Source organism: Hyperoodon ampullatus (genome assembly GCF_949752795.1).
Source record: "Hyperoodon ampullatus genome assembly, chromosome: 6".
NCBI classification, from domain to species: Eukaryota; Metazoa; Chordata; class Mammalia; order Artiodactyla; family Ziphiidae; genus Hyperoodon; species Hyperoodon ampullatus.
The window spans coordinates 104,548,145-104,575,893 of NC_136919.1; the positions used below are offsets into that span (position 1 = coordinate 104,548,145).

General features: G+C 38.1%; 2 protein-coding genes across 4 annotated transcripts in view; one reads left to right on the forward strand and one right to left on the reverse strand.

Annotated features, from left to right (window-relative positions):
* The window catches only part of CENPP (centromere protein P), a gene marked incomplete at its 5' end in the record, with an annotated part of 232,063 nt that overhangs the window by 139,152 nt on the left and 65,162 nt on the right, over positions 1–27,749 (forward strand). The window lies entirely within an intron of this gene.
* ECM2 (extracellular matrix protein 2) lies at positions 556–27,472 on the reverse strand (the record flags this gene model as incomplete). Of its 3 annotated transcripts, none has more annotated exons than XM_079705971.1 (9): positions 556–592; positions 6,723–7,049; positions 8,393–8,532; positions 10,682–10,839; positions 16,456–16,591; positions 18,236–18,351; positions 20,566–21,072; positions 23,310–23,498; positions 27,184–27,472. In XM_079705971.1, 9 exons carry the CDS (start codon positions 27,470–27,472, stop codon positions 556–558), a joined length of 1,899 nt encoding a protein of 632 aa, XP_079562097.1. The 3 variants fall into 3 exon arrangements, with proteins under 3 accessions (XP_079562097.1, XP_079562096.1, XP_079562095.1); XM_079705970.1 differs by lacking the exon at positions 556–592 and adding an exon at positions 2,730–2,898; XM_079705969.1 differs by lacking the exon at positions 556–592 and adding an exon at positions 2,730–2,898 and having other exon boundaries at positions 20,566–21,138.

Here is a 27,749-nt window from a genome sequence, read left to right on the forward strand (position 1 = left end):
AGTAATTACAGCATATTTCTGAAGCCAAACAGAACACCTCTTTATTTTAAACATTATATATCATGAAGAATGTTTGCTATGTGGACATTTATCACTTTTTTAAAAATGGAATTAAAGCTTCTATCCAGAGCATGATGAAGTTTCAAAGCAAACAAGTTCAATGCTAGACATATTTTATATTTTAAATTGTAAAATCAGAAATAAAAGCATCTTCCAACTTAAAAACAAAGCTTTCATCAGTCATTCTGATTTTTAACCTTTCTAGAGATTCTGCTCCCAACAGGGTGTCCCTGAGTGCACAATAGGGTCTCAGTGTTCCTGGGCCTGGTGTTACTCCAAGGCTTCCAGGGATTGCTGTGTCTTACTGCAACTTGTGCTGTTTGCACACTCTAGAAACCACAGGCCTCAGGAACCCAGCATGCTTCATTGCATCACCACCCTGTTCTGCTGACTTCATCACACTTGGCCTGTTGATTTGATTGTCTATTTGATTTCCTGCTTATTGCCCCTAACGCAGTATGCATTGCCAGAGAGCAGAGACCTCATCTGATCTATTCATCCCTGTCTCTGTAGAACAGCATCTGGGACACATCTGATTAAAGTCAGAATGAGAAATGAATGCTGGAGTGTTTCAGTATTCGTCTGTGTTGTCCAGGATGCTAATTCTTTTGACTCACCTTATTCAGTTTGAGTCCCCTCTGACACTAATTTTGTTTACTGTTTAGGTTGCCTTAAACCACTTATGTCAATGCGTTTATATTCACACAGCAAGAAGCATTGCACAAGGGTTCTTGTTGATTAAATGAATAACCATATCTTCTTGTTTTCATCTGTCTCTTACATTCAACTTGGCCAGTTTAAATTAGCAATGCTTCTACATTCCTAAACTAGTTATAAATCTCAACTTTTGTTCCATAGGATTTTATTTCTCTTCTTAGCCACTTGGCTTAAGCCTTTGACCCTTGATTCTAACAGTTTGTATCATATTATTATTCTTGTTCATTTTGTAATCTCAAAAACCTAGATATTAAGAAAAGGGGCGGGCTTCCCTGGTGGCGCAGTGGTTGAGAGTCCGCCTGCCGATGCAGGGGACACGGGTTCGTGCCCCGGTCTGGGAAGATCCCACATGCCGCGGAGTGGCTAAGCCCGTGAGCCATGGCTGCTGAGCCTGCGCGTCCGGAGCCTGTGCTCCACAACGGGAGAGGTCACAACAGTGAGAGGCCCGCGTACCGCAAAAAAAAAAAAAAAAAAAAAAAAAAAAAAAAAAAGAAAAGGGGCTTAGAATTAACATTAGCTTAAATGGGATAAATCAAACTTACACATCTTGAAAGCTGTCCAGATAATAATCAACTTTGGTTGAATATGCTGGTTGCTGTCAATTTTATATGAAATGTTGGCAATTATAAGTATACTCACCGTGCATACCACGCTTCCCAGATGCTTTTTATTCTCTGGTTCTCGTAATGACCCTGTGAAGTGGGGCTGGAAGGTTCTGAGGATGGTGAGAGAACTATTAAAAGATTGAATAACTGAAGTTTGAATAAGTAGAATAACCTACCCAAGGGGGCCAAGACTAGAACTTAAGTTCCTAATCTGGTGTTTTTTCAAGGTACAAAACTGAGAGTAACAAGAAAAGTCAACGTGGTTTCTGTATGTGTCTTTTACAAATTACTTTAGAAATAAAGATAAAAGATCATTACATAATGAAAATTTTAATATATTATATGGTTTTGTTAGGGTCTAGTACATAGTGAATACTAATAGCTTTATGTTAAATTGAACTGAGTAAAAGGATACCTTTGAGCAAATTAGGGCAAAGAAAAGAGGTACTAACAATGACCAGAGGAGCAAAAATTTTTTTAAATTTATGCATTAGGTTTACATTTACAAGGTTTAGTCAAGGAAAATTAACATATATTTTAAGCAAACTCCACTGCTTCCCATAAAATCTTTTGATCTTGAGCAAAGAATAATGAGGGTGATCTTAAAATACTGTTAAACTTTTTAGACTTACAGAGAAATTTTAGACTTACAGAAAAATTACAAAAATCATATAGAATTCACATATACACTTCTCCCAGCTTCCCCTAATGTTAATAACCACATACTTAGCCATAGTACAATTCTCAAAACCAGGCAATTAACTTTATAGTAGTGTTTTAATTCCACACGTGTAATTAGTAGAAGGAACTAAAGCTAAGACAATAATTAAGTTTATTTATACCAGTAATTGTATCATAGGGTCTTATAGAAAATTAATAATTTATTGCTTTAACAGTAGAATAATAAACAGAACACTAGTTCATAAATTCTACCTATTATTTTTTCCTGTTATCAACTTCTTGGTCTTGAACCATAATATACATAATTTTTAAAAGGACTTAGGGAGTTCTTAGCTAATAGCAATACTAAGATCTGTTGTAAAGGACATGCTTATTTTGTTCCAGATTCTCCCAGTCTAGTTCAGTAGCACACAACATCCTATTCTCATGAGAAAACTGTGCAATGAGATGGCCTCTTTCTAGAGTGTAAAACTGAAACCTTCATTAAAACTGCTAGAAGACTAAACCTTGTAGATATATCTTTGGTTGTTATGTGCATTGGCGAATCAGGTTGGCTAGCATAATGATACTAAGTATAACATGACATTATATCTCTCTTATTGATGAAAGATGCTACTGAAACAGATATGTGAGTATAATTTACAAATGACAAAGAAAAACGTGGAATTACTTGATATTTTGTGGTTTAAGAACGACACTTGAATATGATCTTATGCATGAAAATGCGTAGGATGATATTTCTCTTGTTTTAATATAGTTGTTTTCAAGATGAAGACGTTCCAGGGTTGAATCACCATCTTCTTCAGAATTGCAAATTTGTTCTGGAAGAATATTCCTAAGGAAAAATAGACATGCAAGTCATAAATGATCCAAGTAATATTCTGCCTCCATAATTTAGGAGTTAAATTTTACATTTGTTTTAAAAACTCTTTTGTTTTTCAAATAAAATTGGATCCTTCTCTTATACACCAGAAAAAATTTCAAATATGTCAAAGATCTACATGTGAAAAAATGAAGCCATAGAATAGTAGAATAAAACATGGTCATACCCTGGGAGTAGGGGAAATATCTTCCTATGTGTGACTCAAAAACCAGATGCACTAAAAGAAAAGATTAATAATTTGACTACAGGTTGTTTTTTTTTAATGCAAAGTTAAAAGACAAATCACAAACTAGGAGAAAGTGTTTGCAACTTATATTACTGATAAAGGGCTAATATACAAAGACCTAAAAACCTAGGAGGAGAGAGAAATGAGAAAAAAAAAAGATACCTGGGTAACCAGTTTACAGAAGAGAAAATGAAATGGCATGTAAACATGATGCATAATTTCATTCATGATAAGAAACATGTAAATTTAAATGATACTGGCATACCACTCTCACTTACCAGATTTGCCCAACGCCCTCCCAAAAAAATCCAGAAGTTCATTAACATGTTCTGATGATGAAGCTCTATAGGATCAAACATCATTGAAGGAAATTCAAAACAGTACAGCCCCGTGGATAGGAATTTGGCAGTATCTAGCAAAATTACATGTGTATTTTGTAACTTGCACTCAGCAATCCCACTTCTAGAGATCTGTCCCAAAGTTAGATTGGAAAAATACAAAATTACATTTGAACAGAGTTGTACATTGTGGCATTATTTATAGTATAAAAAATGGAAACAATCAAATGTCTATCAATAAGGAACTGGTTGAATAAAATGTCCATATAGTGGAATACTATTCAACTGTAAAAAGGAATGAGGAAATTCTCTACATACTGATATGGAGTGATATCCAGGATATACTGATAATTTTTAAAAGTGAAGAACAGAAAAAATATACACTCTTTCCAGAGAGAGAGAAAAAAGTAATAATCCTTTGGTGTAATAATTTGTATAATAATTGTGAGACGCAGTGGGGAATTTGAATGCGTGTATGTATGCTTATATTTTAAGAAGAAATAACACGGGATCATCAATGGGAAATTAATTTAAAAGTTTAGGGGCTTCCCTGGTGGCGCAGTCATTAAGAATCCGCCTGCTAATGCAGGGGACATGGGTTCGAGCCCTGGTCCGGGATGATCCCACATGCCGCGGAGCAACTAAGCCCGTGCACCACAACTGCTGAACCTGTGCTCTAGAGCCTGCGTGCCACAACTACTGAAGCCCACGTGCCTAGAGCCCGTGCTCCGCAACAAGAAAAGCCACTGCAATGAGAAGCCCGCGCACTGCAACAAAGAGTAGCCCCCGCTCACCGCAACTAGAGAAAGCCCACACGCAGCAACAAAGACCCAACACAGCCAAAAATAAATTTTAAAAAACTTAACCTATGGGAAAGGATGGAATATGGTATAAGGGACAGGCATAGAAAAATATTTTATAGAAAGTAGCAATTCCTAAAAACCAAAGCAAATTAAAGACCTATCTGAATATTAAGTTGTTGACCTATTGTTACAGAGAAAACTTCTGTATTTAAGCTATACATCCTTCATGGAACATATTCTAAGGACAAGTAGAACTACTAAAAACATAATAAACTTAATTAAATACTTTTGTTGTTAGTTGTAATAATGGTATTATCATTTTGAAACTATTGTTTATAGTAAATATAAGTTATTGTTGGGAACCTAGATTTTCAGTGTAAGATAAGCAAGTTTAAAACAGAAGGACTTCTCTGTAACATTAAATTTGACTTGGGAATATCAGTATGAACTCATTTTTTTTTTCTTCACAAAATACATGTTTCTGGCAGTCCACTGAAAGGCCTTGAAACAGTAACAACACATTTGAAAGGAAGATGCCTGGTGCCCAGATTGGGGCCTCTGAACATGATTCCCTAGTGAGAGGAGCTAGGGCTCTTTGGAAGAAGGGTGGCATCAGGCTGTAGTGGGGAATATAAAAGTGAGCCATTCAAGATCTACAGAGGCCTATCCAAGGACACAGGAACCAACTCGAAGGGCTACCATTTGCCAAAGATGGGACAGTTTAAGAACAATAATTGCAGTTGATTGAAACATTCTTAATATATAAAGCCATAAGTTCATATTGATTCTCCAGAGAAAGCCAAAAACAAATTAATAAAGCAAAAATATTTAGGCACCAACTTCTTTTTTATCCTGACAGCCGCTATTAAAATTTTAATATATTTTATAGTCCTTTTCCTTCATGTTTAATGCATATGTATAATTTTTTCCAGTTTTATAAAGATTGGCATAACATTGTATTAGTTTAAAGTGTACAACATAATGATTTGATGTATGTGTATGTGGTTGAAATGATCACCACCATAAGTTTAGGTAACATCCATCACCTCACACTGTTACAAATCTGTAACCAACTTCTTACTCTGCTAGGCAGTTTAAAGGAAAGAACTGAGCCTACCTTTCAGAGTAACAAAGTTGCCCTAATTGAAAAGAAAATATTATTTACAGAGGAAGTCCAGCTATAAAATGTGGAAAGAATGACAAAAAATAGAAATTCACCATTTTATTACCCCTAAGGAAATAACAGATGCAAGCAATAAGCATCTGTGAGTGAAAAAACCATTGGTTCAGTGGTGGAGGAGAAAGGTTATAATGGAGATATCAGGCCGTGACCACCTAGATCCCACCAGAATGGGACAGATATTGTATGCCTCCTGATGCAATGCAATAGGAAGCATATAAGCATGACCTAGGAATTATTTTGGCCAAAAAATTTTGACTCTGAATCTTTAAAGCCTTTCCCATCCCCGCCTCTTCCCCTATAAACTCTTTTTTTTTTTTTTTTTTGCGGTACGCGGGCCTCTCACTGTTGTGGCCTCTCCCGTTGCGGAGCACAGGCTCCGGACGCGCAGGCTCAGCGGCCATGGCTCACGGGCCCAGCCGCTCCACGGCATGTGGGATCCTCCCGAACCGGGGCACGAACCCGTGTCCCCTGCATCGGCAGGCAGACTCTCAACCACTGCGCCACCAGGGAAGCCCCCCCTTTAAACTCTTGACTCTTTCTTTGTTTTATTTTTCAGGAGTTTGTGTTTGCAAATGTAGAGACAGGTAAAAGAGTAAGGGGTATAATCGCCAAGGACAGGACCACAGAGCTCTGGGATCTGCCTCCCTCGTTGGCTGCACTAACAAAGCTTTCCAGATTAATTCTTGAGACATTCACACTTTCTAGGCAGGGGTGATGACTCTGTCAGCAGACAGAACACACACAGAAAAATGTATCCTCAGAAGTGAGGGAGCTGAGTCTCAATAAATTTATTCAGAATTTTGTCTTCAGAAAAATCTAGATAGAAGCAATTCTAATTTTAGCATATACTTAGGTTTTGTGTTCTACAGATTACAGTGTTTGAAATTACATATGGAGGTGGGATTAGCACCATAGTCTACTGCCTTGAAGCCTCGCTTGAACATGCCTCTAAGGTTCTATGTATTATATAATCATACTCATTTTTACATTTTTTTACTATGGAAGTTTACATACATAGAAAAGTAGAAAAAACACTATAGTGAATCCTCACATACCTATTCTCATCCAGTTTCAACAATCATTAACATTTGCCAGTCTTGTTTAATGCAACCTCTTGTCACTTTTTTTCTTTAAAGTAAATTCCAGACATCATGTCATGGTTGTTTAATCCTATATTTTGTCACCCATGACAATTTAAATGGATACTTGAAAAGGCCAGAATTTACCGTATCTTGTTGTTGTTCAATCTCAGAAAATGTAGTGCTTTCATTTCTTGTACCCCAGGTGGTATAGATTTTAATTCATTATGATCCAGAAACAGCTCTCGCAGAGAATGATAAGCCCCATAGAAGGAAACTTGGTCTATGCCATCATCCACAAGTTTATTAAATGACAGGTACAGGTATTCCAGGCCTGGTTCCATGTGGCCAAACACAAAGCCAGGGATGCGCTCTATCTGGTTGCCGATGAGCACGAGGTGCAGCAGCGACTTGGGTAGATAGGAGGGGACGTGGTAGAGCTTGTTGTAGGAGAGGTCAATTGATTCTAGATTTCTAGAAAAGAGTAAACAGAGTGGGGACTTCAGGGCAGTGACTGTAAGCTCAAAGTTTTGACAAGCCAGTCAAGATGCTTGTCCATTTTCCTGCCAGTGCTCAGTGTGCTGTAATGATTCCCAGTGCAAGTGTGGCTGTATGGTGGTCTGGCTGCAAGGCTAGTGCTCTTACCCGGGTACCACAGAGCTGCTTGAGTTCCTCTCTACAAGAGGAGCACCAGAGTTCAGAGAGAAAAACTCATATCCCAGGGGTAATGCTGAGACCCAAAGAGGTCCCCCAAATATCTCTAAGGTCAAACTTGTATCAGAAATGAAGTCCAGAGTCCTAACCCTAAAATCATCTCTGGTTCCAGCAAGAAAGTAGCAGTGTTGAGGGGTTTTTGCATTCTTGTTCCACATTTGATCTGATGACCTGGGATCTGGGACTTGGGGTAAGAAGGAGGCATCTAGAAAAGGTTGTTAATAAGCCAGAAGATCTGGGAAATGTGGTAAACTATCTGGCTTTTTTCAGAGCCTTACCTGCGCTTCTGTCCACCCCATGAAGACTTTTCACCTGATGAAGACTCAGTTGCCCTGCCACTGCCACATTCTGCTGAACCTAATTGGCCCTCAAGGCCTCTTTTCATCTCTGTCCTGCTTCTGAAAGATGCCTGTCCCCATGGTGCCACTCAGATCCCTCATTCCCTCACCACATGACTCTAGATCTGCTCTGATGCACCTGCTGCCAGGGCCTGACCCTGCTTCCCTGTGTAGCTAATCCTCTCCTTCCTGATGAGCAAGGCCTCCACGCTTTGCCCTTCCCTGAGGCTACAGCCTGGGGCCACTGATTCCTCTCCAGGAAGATGGGCTCTGCTTTTTGCTTCCGCTATTGGGTCAGGCATTCTTTAGTCTGTTTTGTAGCACCTGAAACAGAGAAATAGTTTGAAGGAATGAAGACAGTGTGGTATAGAACAGTGAATGCTGGTGCTTCCACCTAATGGTGAGGGAGAAGCGGGGAGGAGGGCAGCTTCCTTCCTCACTATGGGTAGGGGATTATCTCACTTAAACTTCATGCCTGCCTGTGAAGTCAGCAGAGAGCAGAACAGTGATCAGACCTAAGGTCACACTGCTTGGGCTTAGCACTTGCACACTGTAGGGTGTCCCCAGCAGCAGTGACCATGGCCGTCCTAACATCAGTCATACCATGAACGGTTTGAAGTCTATGCAAATAGCCAAGTTTTATGTAGGGGAGGTTCACTAAGAAAGAATGCTGTCACCTCCCTCACTTGCCCATGTTCATACCCTGTTTAATAATGGCAAAGGAAAGAAATCATCTAAGAAAGTCAGATTGTAGCATGTACTTACTCTTGATTTATCCAGGCTAAAGGAGCAATTCTATTTTCTTCAATTTTATTATGATGTAGTACAATGACATTGATCTTTCTGGTATGATTAAAAGAAATTTCAGTTATTTCTTCAATTTGGTTATTTTCTAGGTATAATTCCTGTAATTAAGAGAAGAGACTTATTTTTTTCATATTAGTTGATAAATATATTCAATCTCACAGAATTAAAATCAGGTTATAGACTGTTGTCACTAGTGTTAGCTAAAGAGTCTTGCAGCACTTCAAAATGAGTTCATATTTTTAAGTTGTCAGATTTTCTAACTAGTAAAATAAAATGTACTATCTGTCATGGTTATGTAATTAAATGAATTTTAATTATTTTTTAACCATAAAATGATATATGATATAGCATACCATAATAATTGTATAAAGCTTTCTAATTTACAAAACTTATTCACATAAATTATTTCATTTGGGCTTCAAGATCCTAGAAAGTAGGAAATAAGTAGAAATTATCACCATTTAGCAGTAGAGAAACTCAGGCCTGGAGAGATGGCAGGATGTTTGCAAGGTTACACAGCTAATACATGAGGGAAACTCATGCTGGCTGGCCCCAGTTTAGGTCAGCCTGCTTCCGACCAGTCCATGCTGTCTGTAATTTTTTTAGGCTCACATTTTTTAGATTTGTTTGTATTATAATTACTTTAATTAGCAGTTAATTAAGAGCCTTCATTTAACATCAGGGTGACGTTTGCTAGAACTATTAGTAAGTTTTCAACAGCTAGCTGCCTTCAAGTTAAATTCATTTGGCATTACAAGGAATTTTTCACTCAGGGATCTTGGTGGAATTCGGAAGTACAATTGGTATATATATTCAGAGTAACTTTCTATTCCTGTTGTAGTAATTTCCCCCTCTTTGTCATTTAATTTTTGTATTGTTGGAAGTGAGTAAAGTGATTTTTAGCTTTTTGCTTTTACCTTCATACATATTTAGGGGTGAACTAGATCAGTGATTCCTAAACTTGATTGTATGTTAGAATCACTCGTGAGCTTTTTAAAGTATAAATTCCAACCTAAATCAGAGCACACTCATTTATACATTGAAACTGCAGCTGTGAAGCAGTGCATTGGAAGGATTCACAGCATATGTACTTGCATGGACAGCACCTCCCAAGAAGCTAGCGAGAGGGTCTTTGGAAAGAGAAACCAAGGATGAGAGGGTCAGACGTGGAACAGAGACACATTGCTCTTTTGTACTTTTCAAGTGTTGTGTGTGTGTTTTACTGTGTGCATGCATTATCTATTTAAAATTTTAATTTTTAAAAAATTATAAATTGTTGACCCCATTCTCCAAAGCACCTGATTTAGCATGTCTGGGATAGGTCCAGGAATCTGTATTTCTTTAGAATCCAAGTGATTCTGAGGTAAAGCCAGGTTATAGAACCTCAATCTTTACAATTTTGGTAAATTCTAAAGGTCTGTCTTAATCCGGAAGTAGGAAGAGGAAGCATGGTGGCTGCGGTAGCAGCAGTATCATATCTAGATTAATGGCCCTCTCTTGGCTCACTGCGTCCACAGCAGTGGGAAGCTTCGTCCTGCTGTCTGATTGTGTATGTGGCAGAAACAGAGCTCAGAGTAGGTGGCCTAGGAGTCAGCTGGATCTGCCAGGCCTCTTCTTAATGCAGGAAGTTGGGGCATACACTCAGCAGGGAAGGCCCCCAGAGTCCCCCCTTAGTTAAGTGTGTTCCTTGTTGTAGCAAGAGAGACCACACACTTGGGCAGCAGGGAGTGTCTCCAGAGGGGATGGAGACAGGACAGTGCTTGGGCCCTTGGTAGGACCTACTTAGAACTAGTAAGCTGTGGGAAGAGGGAGGGGGGTGGTGCTGCTGGCACAGTCAGCAGCCTTCTCTGCAAATCTTGTCCATCTTCACAGGGTCACTGCTAGTCCATGTGGGACTCTGGGTGGAACAGACTGGGATGAATGTCACAGTTCCAGTTTGAGACAGTTTTGTAAGTCAAGGTACTTTTTGCAACTTGTAGTTTCTGTTGAATACTCAGTTCATCTTCCCTGTTCTCTCCCCAAGAGCCGTCGGCAGAACCAATTTTCACTTTATCAAGATTTTCTACTAGTAGTTATAATTTTGATTCATAATTTTGTATTGTTTGAAAACAGTGCTCAAATTATAGTAAATCCTGTATATAGCACCAAAACTATTGAGTTTAATATGCATCACAATAACCTTTTAAAATATATTGTCATAGTGTACTGTATTTAAAATATAAAATATTATAAGTAAGATATTGGTACCTCAATAGAAGCAGGAAGACCCTGTGGTATAATTCTAAATTTATTTTTTCCCAGACGCAGGTAGGATAGGCTCTTCAAAGGTTTGAAAGCTAAAGAATTGACATTGGTTTCACTGAGACTGTTTCCTTCCAATTCTAAGGTGACCAATTGATTTAAGTCTATAAAAAAATAAAATTATTGGGACATTAGTATAACTAAAAAACATGTAATTTCTATAGGCTTTCAAAATGTCATGTGAAATGTTCAGTTCATTTGGAGGACTGATGTTGTAGCTTCTTTATTTGTATCCCCCTGCCCACTTAGAGCCTTTTCCCTAGTACTCTGCAAATCCCAAATGCTCAGATCAGCCAGGACTCAATGCTGAATGCACGGTCCAGGAGAGGCAGACCTGTAGAGAAATCACTGTTGTGCTGTATGATGAAAGTTTGTAACCCTCATACAAAAACCAAAACACCACACACATAAAAAAAGAAAAAAATTATAAGCAAATATCACTGAAGAACGTATATGCAGAAAACCTCAACAAGGGCTTCCCTGGTGGCGCAGTGGTTGAGAGTCTGCCTGCCGATGGAGGGGACACGGGTTCCTGCCCCGGTCCGGGAGGATCCCACATGCCGTGGAGCGGCTGGGCCCGTGAGCCATGGCCGCTGGGCCTGCGCGTCTGGAGCCTGTGCTCTGCAACGGGAGAGGTCACAACAGTGAGAGGCCCGCGTGCCGCAAAAAAAAAAAAAAAAAAAAAAAAAAAAAAACTCAACAAAATATTGGCAAACCAAAATCAAAAGATCAAGTGGGATTTATCCCAGGGATGCAAGGATGGTTTAATATCCACAAAAAAAATCAATGTGATACACCACATTAGCAAACTGAAGAATAAAAGTCAAATGATCTTTTATTATAGATGCAGAAAAAGCTTTTGACAAAATTTAACATCCATTTGTGATAAAAACTCTCAACAAAGTGGGTATAGAGGGAACATACTTCAACATATAAGACAAACCTACAGCCAGCATCATACTGAATGGTGAAAAGCTGAAAGCATTTCCTCTAAGATCAGGAATAAAACAGGGATGCCCAAACTCACCACTTTTATTCAACATAGTGTTGGAAGTTCTAGCCACAGCAATCAGACAAGGAAAAGAAGTGAAAAGAATCCAAGTTGAAAAGGAAGAAGTAAAATTGCCACTGCAGGCAACATGATACTATATACAGAAAATCCTAGAGACTGCCACCAAAAAACTATTAGAACTGGTACATGAACTCAGTAAAGTTTCAGGATACAAAATTAATATACAGAAATCTATTGAGTTTCTATACACTAACAACAAACTATCAGAGAAATTAAGAAAACAATCCCATTTCCAATTGCATCAAAAAGAATAAAAACCTAGGAATAAATCTAAACAAGAAGATAAAAGACCTGTACTCAGAAAACCAAGAGACATTCATGAAAAAAAACTGATTGAAGGCAACACAAACAAATGGTAAGATATACCTTGTACATGGACTGGAAGAATTAATACCGTTAAAATGACCATACTCCCTAAGGCAGTCTACAGATTCAGTTCAATCCCTATCAAAATACACTTTTTCACAGAACTAGAACAAATAATTTTAAAATTTGTATGGAAACGCAGAAGACCCCAAATAGCCAAAACAATCTTGAGAAAGAAGAATAAAGCTGGAGATATCACACTCCCTGGTTTCAAGCTATAGTACAAAGCTACAGTAATTGAAACAGTGTGGTACTGGCACAAAAACAGACCCATAGATCAATGAGACAGAATAGAGAGCCCAGAAATAAACCCGTGCATTTATTGTCAATTAATCTATGACAAAGGAAGTCAAGAATGTACAGTATGGAAAGGAAAGTTTGTATAAGGAACAGAAGCCAGAGGAGGGAGTTGGGGGGCCAGGGCGCCCCACAGAGGAAGCAATGGCCAAGCAGGGACTTGGAACGCAGGCAGATGAGAAGTAGAAGGTTGTAGAGGGTCATTTGAAGTATTTGCAAAGACAGACAGGTATGAAATGGCAGCATAATCAAGGATGTATGAAGAATGTAATGCAATGGGTGGTTCCTTTTTCCAGGACACTGAAGGAGCACTCTCTGCCTGGCAAACCCTCAGTCTCTGAACAAGGGAATTATAGCAGTGAATTCCCATCACAGTGTTCACTTCTGGCAGACAGTGCAGCCAGATGGACGTTTTGAAAGGAGAATGATAAAAAAATTCTCCACACATTCAGATTGAGCTACCAAGAAAGGCCTTTATACAAACAAGATTTTTCTAAATGGTTTCTACTGGTCTCAAATCAACTGGAAACTTAAAGGAGAATGGAAAGCTCAGCAGTGAAGATACGCAGAGGTATCTGAGTCAAACATTCAGGGTGTAACTTCAGAGTTTGTTCAGTGGCCAAAATTTTCAGAATAGGGGATGTTTTCATATTCAACTCAAGTCATGGGTACTGCACTGAAATGCTCTGCACAACTCAGATCCTACCCTTAGGCATATCAGAGAAGTAAGACATAGTCTAAGGATAAACAAAAGGCACTACCATCAGGAGTACAGATCATAGATTCTAGAACATGACGAGGAGGTGGCAGTGTAGACTTGAGTGGTACGGAAGTGTGAGTGGGGCTAGATTCTCAAGACAGAAAGATGTAGGTAGACATGGGAGGGTGAGGCAGCCAGGTGAACTCATGGAAGCATGAACCCACATGGGTGTGCTCAGGAGTAGGAAAGAGACCATCCCTGGAGTGGGCCATATGCAAGAGGGGATGAAGGTTGTTGCGAGGGCAGAGGTGGGCTGTGCAGGGCCTTTGTGCACCAGAAAATAAGGTCTGACTTTCCTTCTCTAGGCAACAAGCAGCCTCTGGATAGGGAACAGCATGACAAAATATTAATCTGCTGGTGTTTAACATCAGCTGAAGGACAGAGAGGAATTGTGGAGGCCAACTAGTAAATTATGATAAGTGATTCGATTTCCTCATATAACCAAAACTCTTTAATTTCTGCAACTAAAGATACTGAGAATCCAGCATAATTATCTAGTACATAGTTGAGGTTTTGGAATGTAATACAAGTTTTTCAGAGGAAAATAGATAATAGAAGTAGACTGGTGGTCATTACATGACCTCACAAGAAAGAGAAACAAAACACAACAGTGTAAATTAACATTATACATTACTTTACGGTTATTCTCTGGCTTACGTGTATATTGTATATACATAGATAGTATGTACGTTCCTATATGTAACAGGCAACAGGATGGAGGTAGAGAAGGTTCTTGTAGGTTAGACTGTGGCAGAAAGAGGATTTATTAGCAGGAAGTTGGTAGGAAGTCTTTCCCATTGTGGGCAGGGAGCTACATAACAGGTTATAGACATGGATAGACTTGTGTGAGAACTTGATCTCATAGATATTCTGACTGGATAGCCACACCACCATCATTGCTAGAAAGGACACCATGATCATGGGTTTTGTTTTGTTTTTAACATTAATGAAGACAGGAACATTTTTTAGGATGTCCAGTTTTCTCCTGCTATCCCTCCCTTCTATTTTTTCACCTTCCCTTCAATTTTAAGACCTTCCTTTTCTCTATAGTGGGTACGCACATCTCTCAGTGGATTCTGGATGAACTCCCAGCACCTCGGCATAGCACGTGCAGAGCTGTCTGTTGTGTGGTTCCTTCCTACCTTTTCACATCATCTTTTGTTCTTCACTCCCCATCACACACTGCATCCAAGATCCATGAAACTGGATTTCCCTTAGCATCCAAATTGTTTTGTTTCTTCACACCTTTGTACATACTGCTTCTCTCCCTGGAGTGCCCTGCTTCCCCGCTTCTCTGGAACTATATATCTAAAACCTGAAAGGTCACGAGGGAGCTAACAGAAGTGCTACAGGCCACTGATGGTCAAGCCAGGGGCTTCCACCCAGAAAAGCAGTGTCACAGCACTGGCAGTGGCCTGTGCTTGGGCTTGCCTTGCTCACTGCCAGCCAACCTGACCATCCACAGCAGTGGGACTCACAGGAGCTGAGGAGCCCCAGTGGCTACAGCAGTCAAGAGAAAACCCAGTACCTGAGGGGCCAGCATTAGAGCAGAACTAAGAACTCAGTACCCGAGGGACCAGCACTGGAACGGGACTAAAGACACAGGCCTTTGGGCCACACACTACAGGGGCCTCTCTGGACAAGGTGACAGTGCAGAGGCTCCTCACTGGCCGCCTGCACAGGGCCAAGGCCTGTGAGGTGCTCAGACTGTAGAGATGGGAGGTGGATCAAGGAAGAGGCCAGTTCACCCTGGAACACAGTCAACCCTCTGGGAATATGGAAATTTTTTCATGAGGGAGAAGTGCGTGTGGAGAAGCAGTTGTAGGAATGTGTGAGAGCACCTTCCAAATAAGGACTTAAAACATGTCATTTTGATAACACTGCTAGAAATACCATCTCACATGTAGATCACATATAACCCATTAGTGCACTTGTCCTAAATTAAGTGTTCCTTTGGTCTGTTTCACCTAGCAGTTAGAAATTGAACTTTCTAATGTCTTTTCCATATGACAAAAGACCTTCAAATTTTGTTTGTTAAGTACCCTGAAATCCATCTGGAAATAGAGTATTTCCATAACTCTGTAATCCTCAGATTTAGCAGTTCTCATTATTGTTTTTTCCCCATCACCAGAAGTGTTTTGTCCTTATGAAGTTTTTTGAGGAATGAAAGGAAATAATGGAATTGTTTTATTCCTTTAAAGGCTTGGTTATCAACATTAACCTAATAAATGTATTTCAAATCAAATAAAAAATGTTACGCACTATACTTCAAGAACTACACTAGACTGTTAGGAAGATAAAAAGAAAAATTAGGCAGTTTTTGTCTTAAAGAAGCATATAAAGACATAGCTAGAATTCACAAAAAGGTAAATGTAATACTGCCTCTTTTATACAGAGTTCATAATACGACAACTTTAGTTATCCAGCTAGTCCAGAAACAGTCTTAAGAGTAAATTCCAGCTGTATCAAATGTACAGAATGTGGGGCACCTTCACTAAAGCCCATCCATGGGAAAGTCAGGCTGTCGTGGCAACCACACACCCATGGACATCATTTGTCTTGCCCTGTGGGGTGCAAGTGTCTCATGGACAAGTGCCAGAGCAACCCTCTAGGGAACAAGACTGTCAAAGCCAAAGTGACTGCCATATAGAGTGCATGTGCTAAAGTTTATGTACTTTGTTTGTAGGATTACCCCTCAGCCTCACATAGTTGCTCATTTACTTATATTTTATGCATAATTCTCATTTGCCAAAACATGTCAAGTTAAAAACAGCAAAATGGCCAGAGGCAGTGGGAGTTGTGTATGGGGTGTATTGAGCATCTAAGGAGACCCGTTCAACAAGCCATGATACTGTGTTATCACCACTGATACCAAATACATCGGTACAAACACAGCACCAGAACACCTGGCTGTGTGGGGAATGTTAGTGTAACTCTTAGGATATTATGGATTTGTAATTTAGTTATTGTATTGTAAATGATGAAAACCTGAAATCAGTGAAAGTTTATTTATAAAATGCATTTTTAAGACAACAGGCAGTTTAAAATACATTTTTTAAAGTTTCACCAGTCAATAGTTAAAATAAATTTTATCAACTTAAAATGGTAACATGACCTAAAAAAATTTTACTAGCTATTCATTTAGCGATATTGCAAATAAAATTTCCACACAACTACAGAAGAAAGGTTATACGGACACATATCATAAAGTCAAATGTTAAATACCTGATAAACTTTCTTCATCAATAACCTGAAGATTGTTCTCATTGATTTTAAGTTCTTCTAATGTAGATGGTAGTTCTGAAGGAATCGCAACCAAATTGTTTCCATCCATATTCAGACGCATTAAATTCTCTAGAAGCTTAAAAGGCAAATCTCAAAATTACTTTTTTATCTTGTCACAGATGTACAGTCATATATGTCATTTAATGGTCAGTTTGCGGTAGTTACTAAAGTTTCACAAACCTTCAGTTGCTCAGGCTTAGACAAGAATCCCCATATTCTCCCTGCCAGGTAGATGCTGGTCCTGTTAATAGCATTTATTCCCCCGTATTTTCAGCAAACTACATTTGGTGATTTTGCATCACACTCACCCATATTTTTATGGTGACTTCAGAAAGCAAGAGAAAGTTCCTATCACCACTGGACCAGTCATATTTTCCTAGATCTTAGGTTTTCAACTTCTCAGCAATAGACACAAAGTTAATTAAAACATGCAATAATCTGAATCTGTCATAGATGCTAACAAAACAGCAATTTGAACCCTTTCAATGTGTTTGTGAACTCAGTTTTCCATCTATACTAGGTAGAGACAGAGTCATAAAACATCACTAATGATTGTGGAAATTCTTCAAAATTAAATGCTACAAATGTAACAAACTGTTTCTATACGGTACCCAGTTTTGACTGTCTGGAGATTGCATATCCACATTTGTAGTTACATGTTTGTTGGCCAAACTAACCTACACTACCAAAGTTACAGAATGATTTACATCAGTGGTGCTCAGAGTCAATTTCAGCAGTTTGGAAATGGGACAGAGAATCTCAAAACAAGAAAAAGGCAATTTCCTACAGTGTCCTGTTTTTTGATCAAATACAGGAAATGCACAAGTCCCAACTGTTGTTCTATCAGGACGGCTAGCATGAGGCAGGACTCTAGGTCTTTCACATGAACGTGGACACCAAGTGTCTGGAGCTCTCTCGTCTGCAGTCCGGAATCTATATGAGAACCAGGAACTGAGCTTGTAAGAGGCCAGTGATTTGTCCAAAGAATGGACAGAAGACCATCCAAGGGGATAAAGTTTGACCTCCTGGCATGTAACTTGTTTTACTTGGGCTTCTTTAAGCACACACATTTATGAGTATTTGTTTACACACATAAACCCCTCCTTTCTTCTGCCTTTGTTTTTCTGAAAGTCCTTGATACTCTGTTTTCTCCCTTTTAGAAAAAAATTTTAATTAAATCTGATTCTTTCAAAGGTTTACTCTATGCTTTTCTCTTTCCTTAGCGTATCCCCATGTTAATTTTCATCTGAGCCCATTTGTTTTTCTAGAACCCCCTCCTGCTGAAGTATCCTTTATCAGATTTTGCAGATAGCACAAAATAAGGAAACTTTGTATTGCTGGCCTGAAAATGTTAATAGTTTCCAGATAAGCTCTCCTTTTTTCCCAGAAATACCTCATGTACTAAGAGACCATATTTCAACATGTTTTCTGCTACTTAGGGAGAAACTCCTTTATAAATTCAAAACATTAGTTTTGTCATTCATGCTGTTGTGGGTGCTTTAAGGACAAAGCATAGGAAAAACAGCTAGAAACCTATAAAACAATATACTGTATTCAAGATAAAACTTGAATACAGTTTAGGGACATCAGAAACTTTCTTCAGAGAAAACTCCAGTAAAACATTTTACTTTTCCTTCCTTCTCCATCTCCACCCACTGACAGTACAAGTCATGAGAAAGCCATCCACGTGGACTGTTAGAAGTCAGAACATGTTATTTACCTTGAATGCTTTTGGACCTATGCCTGAAGAGGTGATATTATTTTTGCTCAGATCAAGCCTTTCCAAATTCGGTAATCCATTAAATGCTTCATCCGGAATGGAGGTGATAGAATTGCCTAGGACACGTAGCAATTGTGTTTTAGGCCTATGTGCCTATAAATACATGTATACATGCACATGCATAGATAGCAAAAGAGAGCTTTATCTGGAGGAAAAGCAATACTTATAGCAAGGACAATATGTATTATATAAGAAAACGGTGTTCAGAAAAAAAACAAGCCTGGGACTAGACTATTTCATATGGTCAAAATTTTCACTCTAAGGACTTGTCATGCTCTAGTACATCATGTTTTAGATGAAGCTGCTTTAAAACAGCCAGAATGTGGTTTGGTAGACAATTCTGTTAACATTATGCATTTTACAACAAAGATGTGTTTATGGAAGGTGCTATAGAAACTGATTTTTATAGTTCTTCGTATTTCCCTATTGACATTTCCTAGACCGTGGACCAGAAATATACTGTTTTTTACAATGAAATCTTGGGTATGTGACTTGCCTTCTTTGAGCATCAGTTTCCTGTAAGTAAGAAGCTTGGGGAGTTAATGACTCAGATTGCCTCCAGATCTTATATTATAATTCTGTGACTTCAATCTATAGAAGTTCCTGCATGCTTTAATTTATGGGGTTTTGGTTTGACATTTAATTAAGTACAGTAGTCAATGATTTTTAAAGCCAGAAAATGAGCTTATCAGAAATAGTGAGTACTATAAAAATCATGTGGTGACCTTCTTATAAAACCAAGATACTGTGACTGAGCACAGGTCATTCATCTTTAATGGCAGAGCACACCTGGCATGCAGGCTACAGAGGAGGGGGCATTGCTGGAGCAGGACACTCTGGGCATGAGAAGAATTCCTTAGGAGGTCATGTGAACATGGTATCAGGAAGGCCGTAACACCAGAAATGTCCTATTGCAGATTGGCTATCCTGATTAAAGGGGTCATGCTGTGACTATTGAGTATTTATTTATACGATCATTATTATTTCTATGGTAGTTTATTTCTGTTACTTCCCCCAAGACACATCTGAAACCCCACTCAGATTCTCTCACCCCTGCATCTTCAGAGCTATCCCCAGCATGGGCCTTATTGCCAAGACTCATTCACTGTCCCCGTCTCCCCACCAGCCAGCCTCACACACGTATCTGTCCTGCCAATCCTCCACTCAGAGCTCTTCCTGGCCCTATAAGAACATGGGCAAAAAGTCTGGACCACTCCATGCCTACCACAATGTCTAAAACAAGGGGGGAAACAACAGGAACTCTCTGATATTTCTGGAAGGAGTGTCACAGCCATTTTAAGGAACTGTTTGGTAGTTTCTTATAAAGTTAAACATGCTTTTACTGTAGCACTCAGTAATCCCACTCCTGGGTATATACCCTAGGAAAAAGAAAACTTAGGTCGGCACAGACATCCATATGTGGATATTTATAGCAACTGTATGCATAATTGCCCCAAACTGGAAATAATCCAGATGTTCTTCACCTGAGAGCTGTGGTCTATCCAAACAACAAAACGCCTCTCAGAAGTAAGGAGGAGCCAGCTACTGATAAATGCCACAACCTGCATAACCCTCAGAAGCATTATGATAAATGAACGAAGTCCAGCTGAAAAGGCTACATGCTGTATGATTCCATTTCTATGACATCCTAGAAAAGGTACTCTAGAGACAGAAAACATCAGGGCTGGTGAAAGGAGGGACATGAGAGAATTTGGTGAGGTGATGGAAATGTTATATCTTGATTGTGGTATTGACTGTAAGCATTTGTCAAAACTCAAAGCATAACAGGGACTTCCCTGGCGGTCCAGTGGTTAAGACTTCACCTTCCAATGCAGGGGGTGCAGGTTTGACCCCTGGTTGGGGAGCTAAGATCCCACATGCCTTGTGGCCAAAAAAACAAAACGTAAAACAGAAGCAATATTGTAACGAATTCAATAAAGACTTAAAAAATGGTCCACATCAAAAAAAAAATCTTAAAAAAAACCTCAAAGAAAAACATGCTAATAATGTTTTACTATATATAAATTATACCTTCTAAAGCTGGCTTTAGAAAAAAGTCAATGGGAAATCATGGTTTGATTTGGAGGAATTTACTTTATACCTGACGGTGCTATTCTGCAGTAAACACCTATCTCTCCTGCAAAGTTTTTATGTTTGAAGATTGTGAAATTAATCTGTTTGGGGTCAACTTATATTATAAAATTAAAATATAACATTCATAGGACAATGGGAGTTAACCACAAAATCAATTTAACGTCAACATCTCTTACCTATGAGCTCCAGACTTGTTATCTCTGGTGCTGTTAGCGGTGGTATTTGTGTGAGGTCGGCGCTGATACAGGAGATGGTTTTGTATGACAGAGAGCACCTGCTTGGCAGAGGTGGTATGCCTCTGGGGGTAGCTGGGATTGGGAGTTGAGAGGGCATCCTGAACATATCTCCTCTGACGGTGTCATCCTCGTCCTCGTCCTCGTCCTCGTCCTCGTCCTCGTCCTCATCCTCATCCTCATTCTCCCTTGCTGGGTTTCTGTGTTGATGGGCCTGCCTCCCCTCCTCTCCAGGTCTCTGCTCTCCCCCTTCTCTGCTCTGTCCCTCATTGGAAGGTCTCCCCCAGTCTCCAGGTCTAGGGATCTTTTCCTTTTGCTCCCTATCTTCATCTTGTTTAATTTCTTCTTCATCCTCCTCAAATTGAAGTTCCTCTTTTCTCAGTGCTTGATGCATTTCCACCCAAGGAGACGGCTGTTGCTTATGAAGTAAACTGGTAGGTTCTCTTTGTTCTGAAGAATCACCAGAAAATTCAGTTCTGTCATTTAATGCTATACTACTGAGTAGCAAATAGGAGGCTACTGACCACATAAGGAGAAGACAGCAGGGGCAAGGTGTGGTATTAATGAAAGGAAAAATCATAGTGAAAATTAGGTTAGTAAATAATATTCCCTCTAGGTATATGAGTGCAGTTTAAATGTGAAATGCATCTTGAAATTTTTGTTTGAAGTTTTAATAGGAATAAATAGACTTTATTTCTGTTTTGTAAGACTTTATAGGCAATTCTTCTTTTTCCTTATGAGCCTTGATCTTATTTTTACTAAAGTATCATGCTATCTGGTGACTAAAGAGGGAATAATATTACCGTATGTTGCTTACCATAAGCAGTCCTATTGTGAGACTGTAATATAATCAGATGTGATAACTTTATAGTAGATACTGTTCAGTTAATTGGGCTTATTGATAATGTAAGAATTTGTACACTGTCAGACATAAAAAAGAGAAAGAGATGTACATTTTACTTGTTTATGGTAGTGAAATTGGCTTTTATTTATAGATTTATTATATCTATCTGATTTTCTTTCAGCTCCATGGGCCTAAAAGCATCCTCTGAAATTTAGAGTTATAGAAAATTCTCTTTTGGTTTCCTCCCAGACTCTGTACTTAAATTATTTTTACTTCTTGAGACCTATAGAAGACGTCCTGGGCTTAAATGATGTTTCTTTAACCTAGACATATGCACAAGAGTACTTTTTATTATTCCATGATGATGACAGCATAATATATAATAGTAGAAAGTTTATCTACATTTGTATTTAGCTGTTATTACCTTTGGCAGAAAGTGGGGAAGACTTGACAAAGACCAGACTTTAGCCTCACCCTCTGAATGAAGAGTTTTAGGGAAAAGTGAGCTCAGTACATAGATTTTCTTTCATCAAAATATAAAAATTTACTTAATCATTTCCATGATTTTATTTAATGCCATACATAAATCACCCCAAAGAAGGAACTCAAAATATAATTATGTGAAGTAATTACTTGAGATTTCAATTCGGTATGTATTATAAAGTCTGTGAGTTATTTTTTTCACATCCCTGACAGAACATGCAAAAGGGGAGTAGGAAAAAATTAGCAAAATGAAACTAAAACTATCATATTGAAACATTTAAAATCTTTTCTGTATATCCAAGTTTATTTTTCCAAAATAACCACAGCATTTCAAGAATAATAGTTCAAGTCCTTTGAAAAATGTCTGAGAATTTCTGGATCTTGCCTTTATAAATCTTGTGTTTCATATCCCAAGGAGTCAGTTTCATTAAACACTTTTATTTTCTAACATTTTTTAAAGTCATAATAGCTTAGTAAAATAATTAGTAGTATACACCAAAATACAGTTCCTAAATGTTCTGAAGTTCTTCCTGGTAGGAGACTTCTGTAGGTAACCACCCTGTGATCATCCTGTGTGCATGGAAACAATCTACCTTGATCATAGGCAACAGAAAGTATCTGTATCCCTTCCCATCGAATTATTTAACACATATTTATTTATTTCATAAGCTATTGGCCAGGCTTTTCTTGCAGGAGTCCTGAGGCTTCCTCCCTAGAGTCCTCTACTGCATCAGCCTCATAGATAAGGCACAGTGAGCAGCCAACAAAACCTCATAGTGTGATCTTTCTGTGCACAGCAGTGCCACAACAGAAAGCCACTGCTCCAGGGCCATTGCCCTTTATTTCCCTAGGATTACCTGAGCACTAGTGACTGCACATAGACTGGGAAAACTGGGCTTTATTCTCTCTAGATGCAAGCCACTCCTCCCTTTGTTCACCATGAGTTCTTCATCTTCATTTGGGTGGATAACTGTAAACACACTGAGTTGAATTAAGTGAGATAATACATGTAAGGAACTAAGCAGAGCTCTTCACACATACTAAGAACATGGGAGCTGTTTGCTATGTAAATTCTATCACTACATCTGTAATGCTGCAAGTCAAATGTGGAATGTGATCTGGTCTGAGTTTACTCATTCTAATAGAGCTAGAACTCTAAAGCCAAGATGTTTTATTTTTCTCTCCCCTATCATGCAATTTCCCAAATAATTTCCATGTTTATCATCATTGTGCCAATATTTTAAGTACCCTGATGACTAGTTTATCATAATTTAAAATTTAAGGTAGTGATAAAATAAAAACAAATGGAAGTTAAAGACTAAATCACATGTGATATTTTGTTTGGGCTAAATATTTGTACCAGTATCAGAGCAGACGGGGCAGCATTCTCCTTCAGGTGTAACTGTTTGGGGGCACATCTGAGGGTGGCACTTGGTCTCATCACAAAGGACTCTTCCATTCGAGCAGAGGCAGGTAGTGCAGGGCTCAGGAGACCAAACAGCTTTGTTATACATGGTCATCCCATTTGCCAAACAGTGTCCTTTCTTTCCTAGAAGAGAACAGTAACATTTAAATTCCTTGTATGGTTACTAGCACTTGTGAATGGAAGTGAGCCCAATGTGATAGAGCCACACAAGAATAATATTCTATGTTCTTTCATGCAGAGGATAGAAGTATCTTACAGATGTAACCCTCTGAAATGCTTTTCACATGCTGTATTCTCAACCCCTCTTACTTAGGCTCTGAGAGTGACCTCTTCATGGTAACTTGAGCCTGAATCGTACTTCCATCCTGCATCTGTCAGGATGGCTAAGTTATACAACAGCAGCAAACAACCCCCAAATCTCAGTTATTTCTTGTTCCTGCTATGTGTCCAATGTAGATATTGTTTGTCAGGATAAAATAGGCTTCATCTCCAAGCAGGCTGCCCTGATGGCCACAGCAGTGGGAATGTGAGGTTGCAAATAACACACAAGCTCTAAACGTGTCTAATTACATTGACCAAGGCAAATTATATGGCTACATCTAACTTCAGAAGAGAAAAAACAGTATAGTTCCATCACGTGCCAGAGAGCAGAGAGCTGGAACAGCACTAATGATGAATGAGCCCACATTGTACCCTTCCTGATGTGCAGATGGAGAGGTGAAATCAGATTGTATGCTTGTGGTGCTTTTTACATTGAATTCTCGATGAGACATTGCAACAATCTCTTTTTTTTAGAATAGTTGTGTTATTGAAATACAATTCAAATACCCTTTTAAAGTACACAGTGCAGTGGGTTTTAGTATATTGTTTTCTCTACATACAGTGTTGTAGATACATGGATAAGTGTGTCAACTAAGCAGGCCATTAGACAGTCAATTTGAATATTAGAGGGGATGTTTTCCTTCCAATCCTAGTGTTATTCCTGATAACTCTTTTCCATCTGTTGAGCCACTGTCCCCGCAAATGAGCTCTCACATTTGTCCCCTTCTTTCCCTTACTGCTGTGTCAGCCCTGTTCAAGCCCTACCCATCTCTCATTTGGATACTTACAGTAAACTAATCCCACCCATCCAATTTCTCCCCTGGAAAAAAAAAATAGATATAATCAGGAGTTGTCTCCGGATTATAAAAGTACTATAGCGTATCAAAATTCCAACAGCCTTTTTTGCAGAAATGGAAAAGTTAATCCTTAATTTCATAAGGAATTATAAGGGGCCCCAAATAGCCAAAAAAAAAATCTTGAAAGAAAAAGAAAATTTTGAGGGCTCACACTTCCAGATTTCAAAACTTACCACAAAGCTACAATAATCAGCTTACACGAGTATGGTACTGGCATAAGGATAAACATATAGACCAGTGGAATATTGAGAGTCCAGAAATAAACCCATTATATCTATGGCCAATTGATTTTTGACAAAAGTGCCAAGCCCATTCAATGGGGAAAAAAGTTGTCTCTTCAACAAATGGTGCTGGGACAACTGTATGTGGATACAAAAGAATGAAGTTGCCCCCTACCTCATGCCAAATATAAAAATTAACTCAAAATGGATCAAAACCTAAATATAAGATCTAAAATATAATATTCATAAAATAAAGCATGACCTTGGATTTGGCAATGGATTTTTAGATATGATTCCAAAAGCACAAGCAACAAAAGAAAAAATAGATAAATTGGACTGTATCAAAATTAAAAATTTGGTCCATTGGAGAACATTGTCAAGAAAGTGAAAGGACAATGTACACAATGAGAGAAAATATTTGCAAATCATATCTGATAAGGGTCTGATATCTAGAATATATGTGAAGAACTCTTATAACTCAACAACAGAAAGCCAGCCCAATTAAAATATGGGCAAAGGACTTGAATAGACATTTCTCCAAAGAAGATATACAATGAACAATAAGCACATAAAAAGATGCTGAACATCATTAGTCATTAGGGAAATACAAATTAAACCACAATGTGATAACCACTTCACATCCACAAGAATGGCTATATTTTTTAAATGGAAAATAATGGCAAGGATGTGGAGAAATTGGAGTCTTTGTATATTGCCGGTGGGTATATAAAATGATATAGCTTCTGTGGGGAACATTTGGCAATTTCTCAATAAACTAAACATATAATTACCACATGGCCCAGCTCCTAGGTACCTGATATTCCACTTCTAGGTATATACCCAAGGGAACTGAAAACGGGAATTCAGATAGAAACTTGTACACAAATGTTCGTAGCTGTGCTATTCACAGTAGCCAAAAGGTGGAAACAATGCAATTATCCATCAGTGGATGAAGGGATAAACAAAACATGGTATTTCTCTGCAATGAGATATAATTCAGTCATAAAAAATGAATGAAGTCCTGATACACTGTACAACATGAGTGAACTTTGAAAACATTATGCCAAGTAAAAGAAGTCAGACACCAAAGGCCACATATTATAGGACTCCTTTTATATTAAATATTCCGAATAGGCAAATTCATAGAGACAGAAAGATTAGTGGTTGCCAGGGACTGGGGGGAGGAGAAAATGAGGAGTAAGTGCTTAATACATATGTAGTTCCCTTTTAGGGTGAAGAAAGTGTTCAGGAACAAGATAGTGGTGATGGTTGCACAACATTGTGAATATACTTAATGCCACTGAATTGTACACTTTTAAATGGTTAAATGATAAGCTTTATGTCATGTGTATTTTACCACAATTTTTAAAAAAAGTACTGTAAGACCACTGGAAAACATTTTAGGACAATTTAGAAATCTTTAGTATACATCTTCTATACCTTTTAATGCACATCACCCTATGCTGCATATTTTTTAAAACAGATTTGAGATCACATTATGCATACTACTTTTCAACCTTTTTATTTTCTATTATTATAGCTTGGGTATCTTTCCACTTAATTAGGGAAATTGACCTCATCGTTCTTTAAGGGTTATGGGTACGCTATAATCATCATTTTAAATTCCCCGCCTCCAGGCTCTTTCTTCTCTCAATCATGTTGTAAATGTGACCTAAATTGTCTGTTTTCCTGGTAATTGTATGTTATTTCTGTTAACTTCTTGGAAATAACATCATTTAGAAGCATTTGGTTTTCTTGAGACAATGTATGAAGTATTGGTCACAGAACATTTTGTGGTGATACATTCTTTTGTCTTTTGAAAGTTTTATGTAATGGTACCATATGTATAATATAATTACTTTTTCCTTCCAAACCTGGAAAAATGTGGACCATTAAATATTAGTGTTTAAAAATGCCTAGTTGAAATCTTCAGAAGAATTTCCAATCTTTTCAAACTTTAAAAATTCAGTAGTTTGGTCTATATAAAATAAATTCAGTGGCTTAACTTCATGTTTGGTTGAAAATATTTAATAGCCGTGAGTTCATAGACTCATCTGAATCATTTATTTCTATATCCTAGATGATCTGTCATGACAAATGAAAAAGCAGTTTTGACATGTATATTACTATATTATGATTACAACTATTTTAAATACATGGCATAATAAACAGACTAGAAATAATAAACCAAAATAGTAACTATGATTTTATAAATGTAGTTATAGGATAAGTAATATTTTTTCTGTTTTACAATAATTTCTATTATAAGTATATTCTATAAATGGTTTTTTAAATTATTTCAAAATTTATCTTTGTAGATTAAACCAGAATATAATATAATAACTTGAATTTTTAAAAAATTTTCTTTTTGGAGTTTCTCTCTCTTCCTCTCTCCTACTGTTTTCTTACCTGGTAACACATTATAGCTTGATTCTACTCCAGGAACTCTTAAAAAGGATTCAAACTTTTCCTCCATACTATAATCCAAGTTAACCATGGGAAGTGTTGCTGCTGGTGTAACTATCCTCATTTGCTGAATTCCAAGCTGTCTACTGGATCTGTGGATGAGCGAGGAACTTTTTCTCTGTCTTCTGTAATACATCTTCCTTCTTTCCTTCCTAGAAGTTTCTTCATTTTGTCCAAAGTCAGTTTGAAAAATGAGAAGCAGAAGAAAACAATACAAGCTTGAAAACTTCATGCTTGCTTTTTCACTATTTGATTCCTAGGATGAGAATGAAACAGAATTTCAGAGCTAGTGACTAAATTTTTACCTCTGAAAATTGGCCTATAATTGCCTATATCCCTCAGCAGCAAGTCTGTGAGATATAACACATATAATATATGGGCTCTATGCTATAGTATTACTGCCAAGTCAGAATTTAGAATTTTTCTATCAGAATCAAATAATTTTTAGTACTTTATTGCTAGACCAGACATGAGCAAACTTTTTCTATAAAGAACCATATAGTAAATAT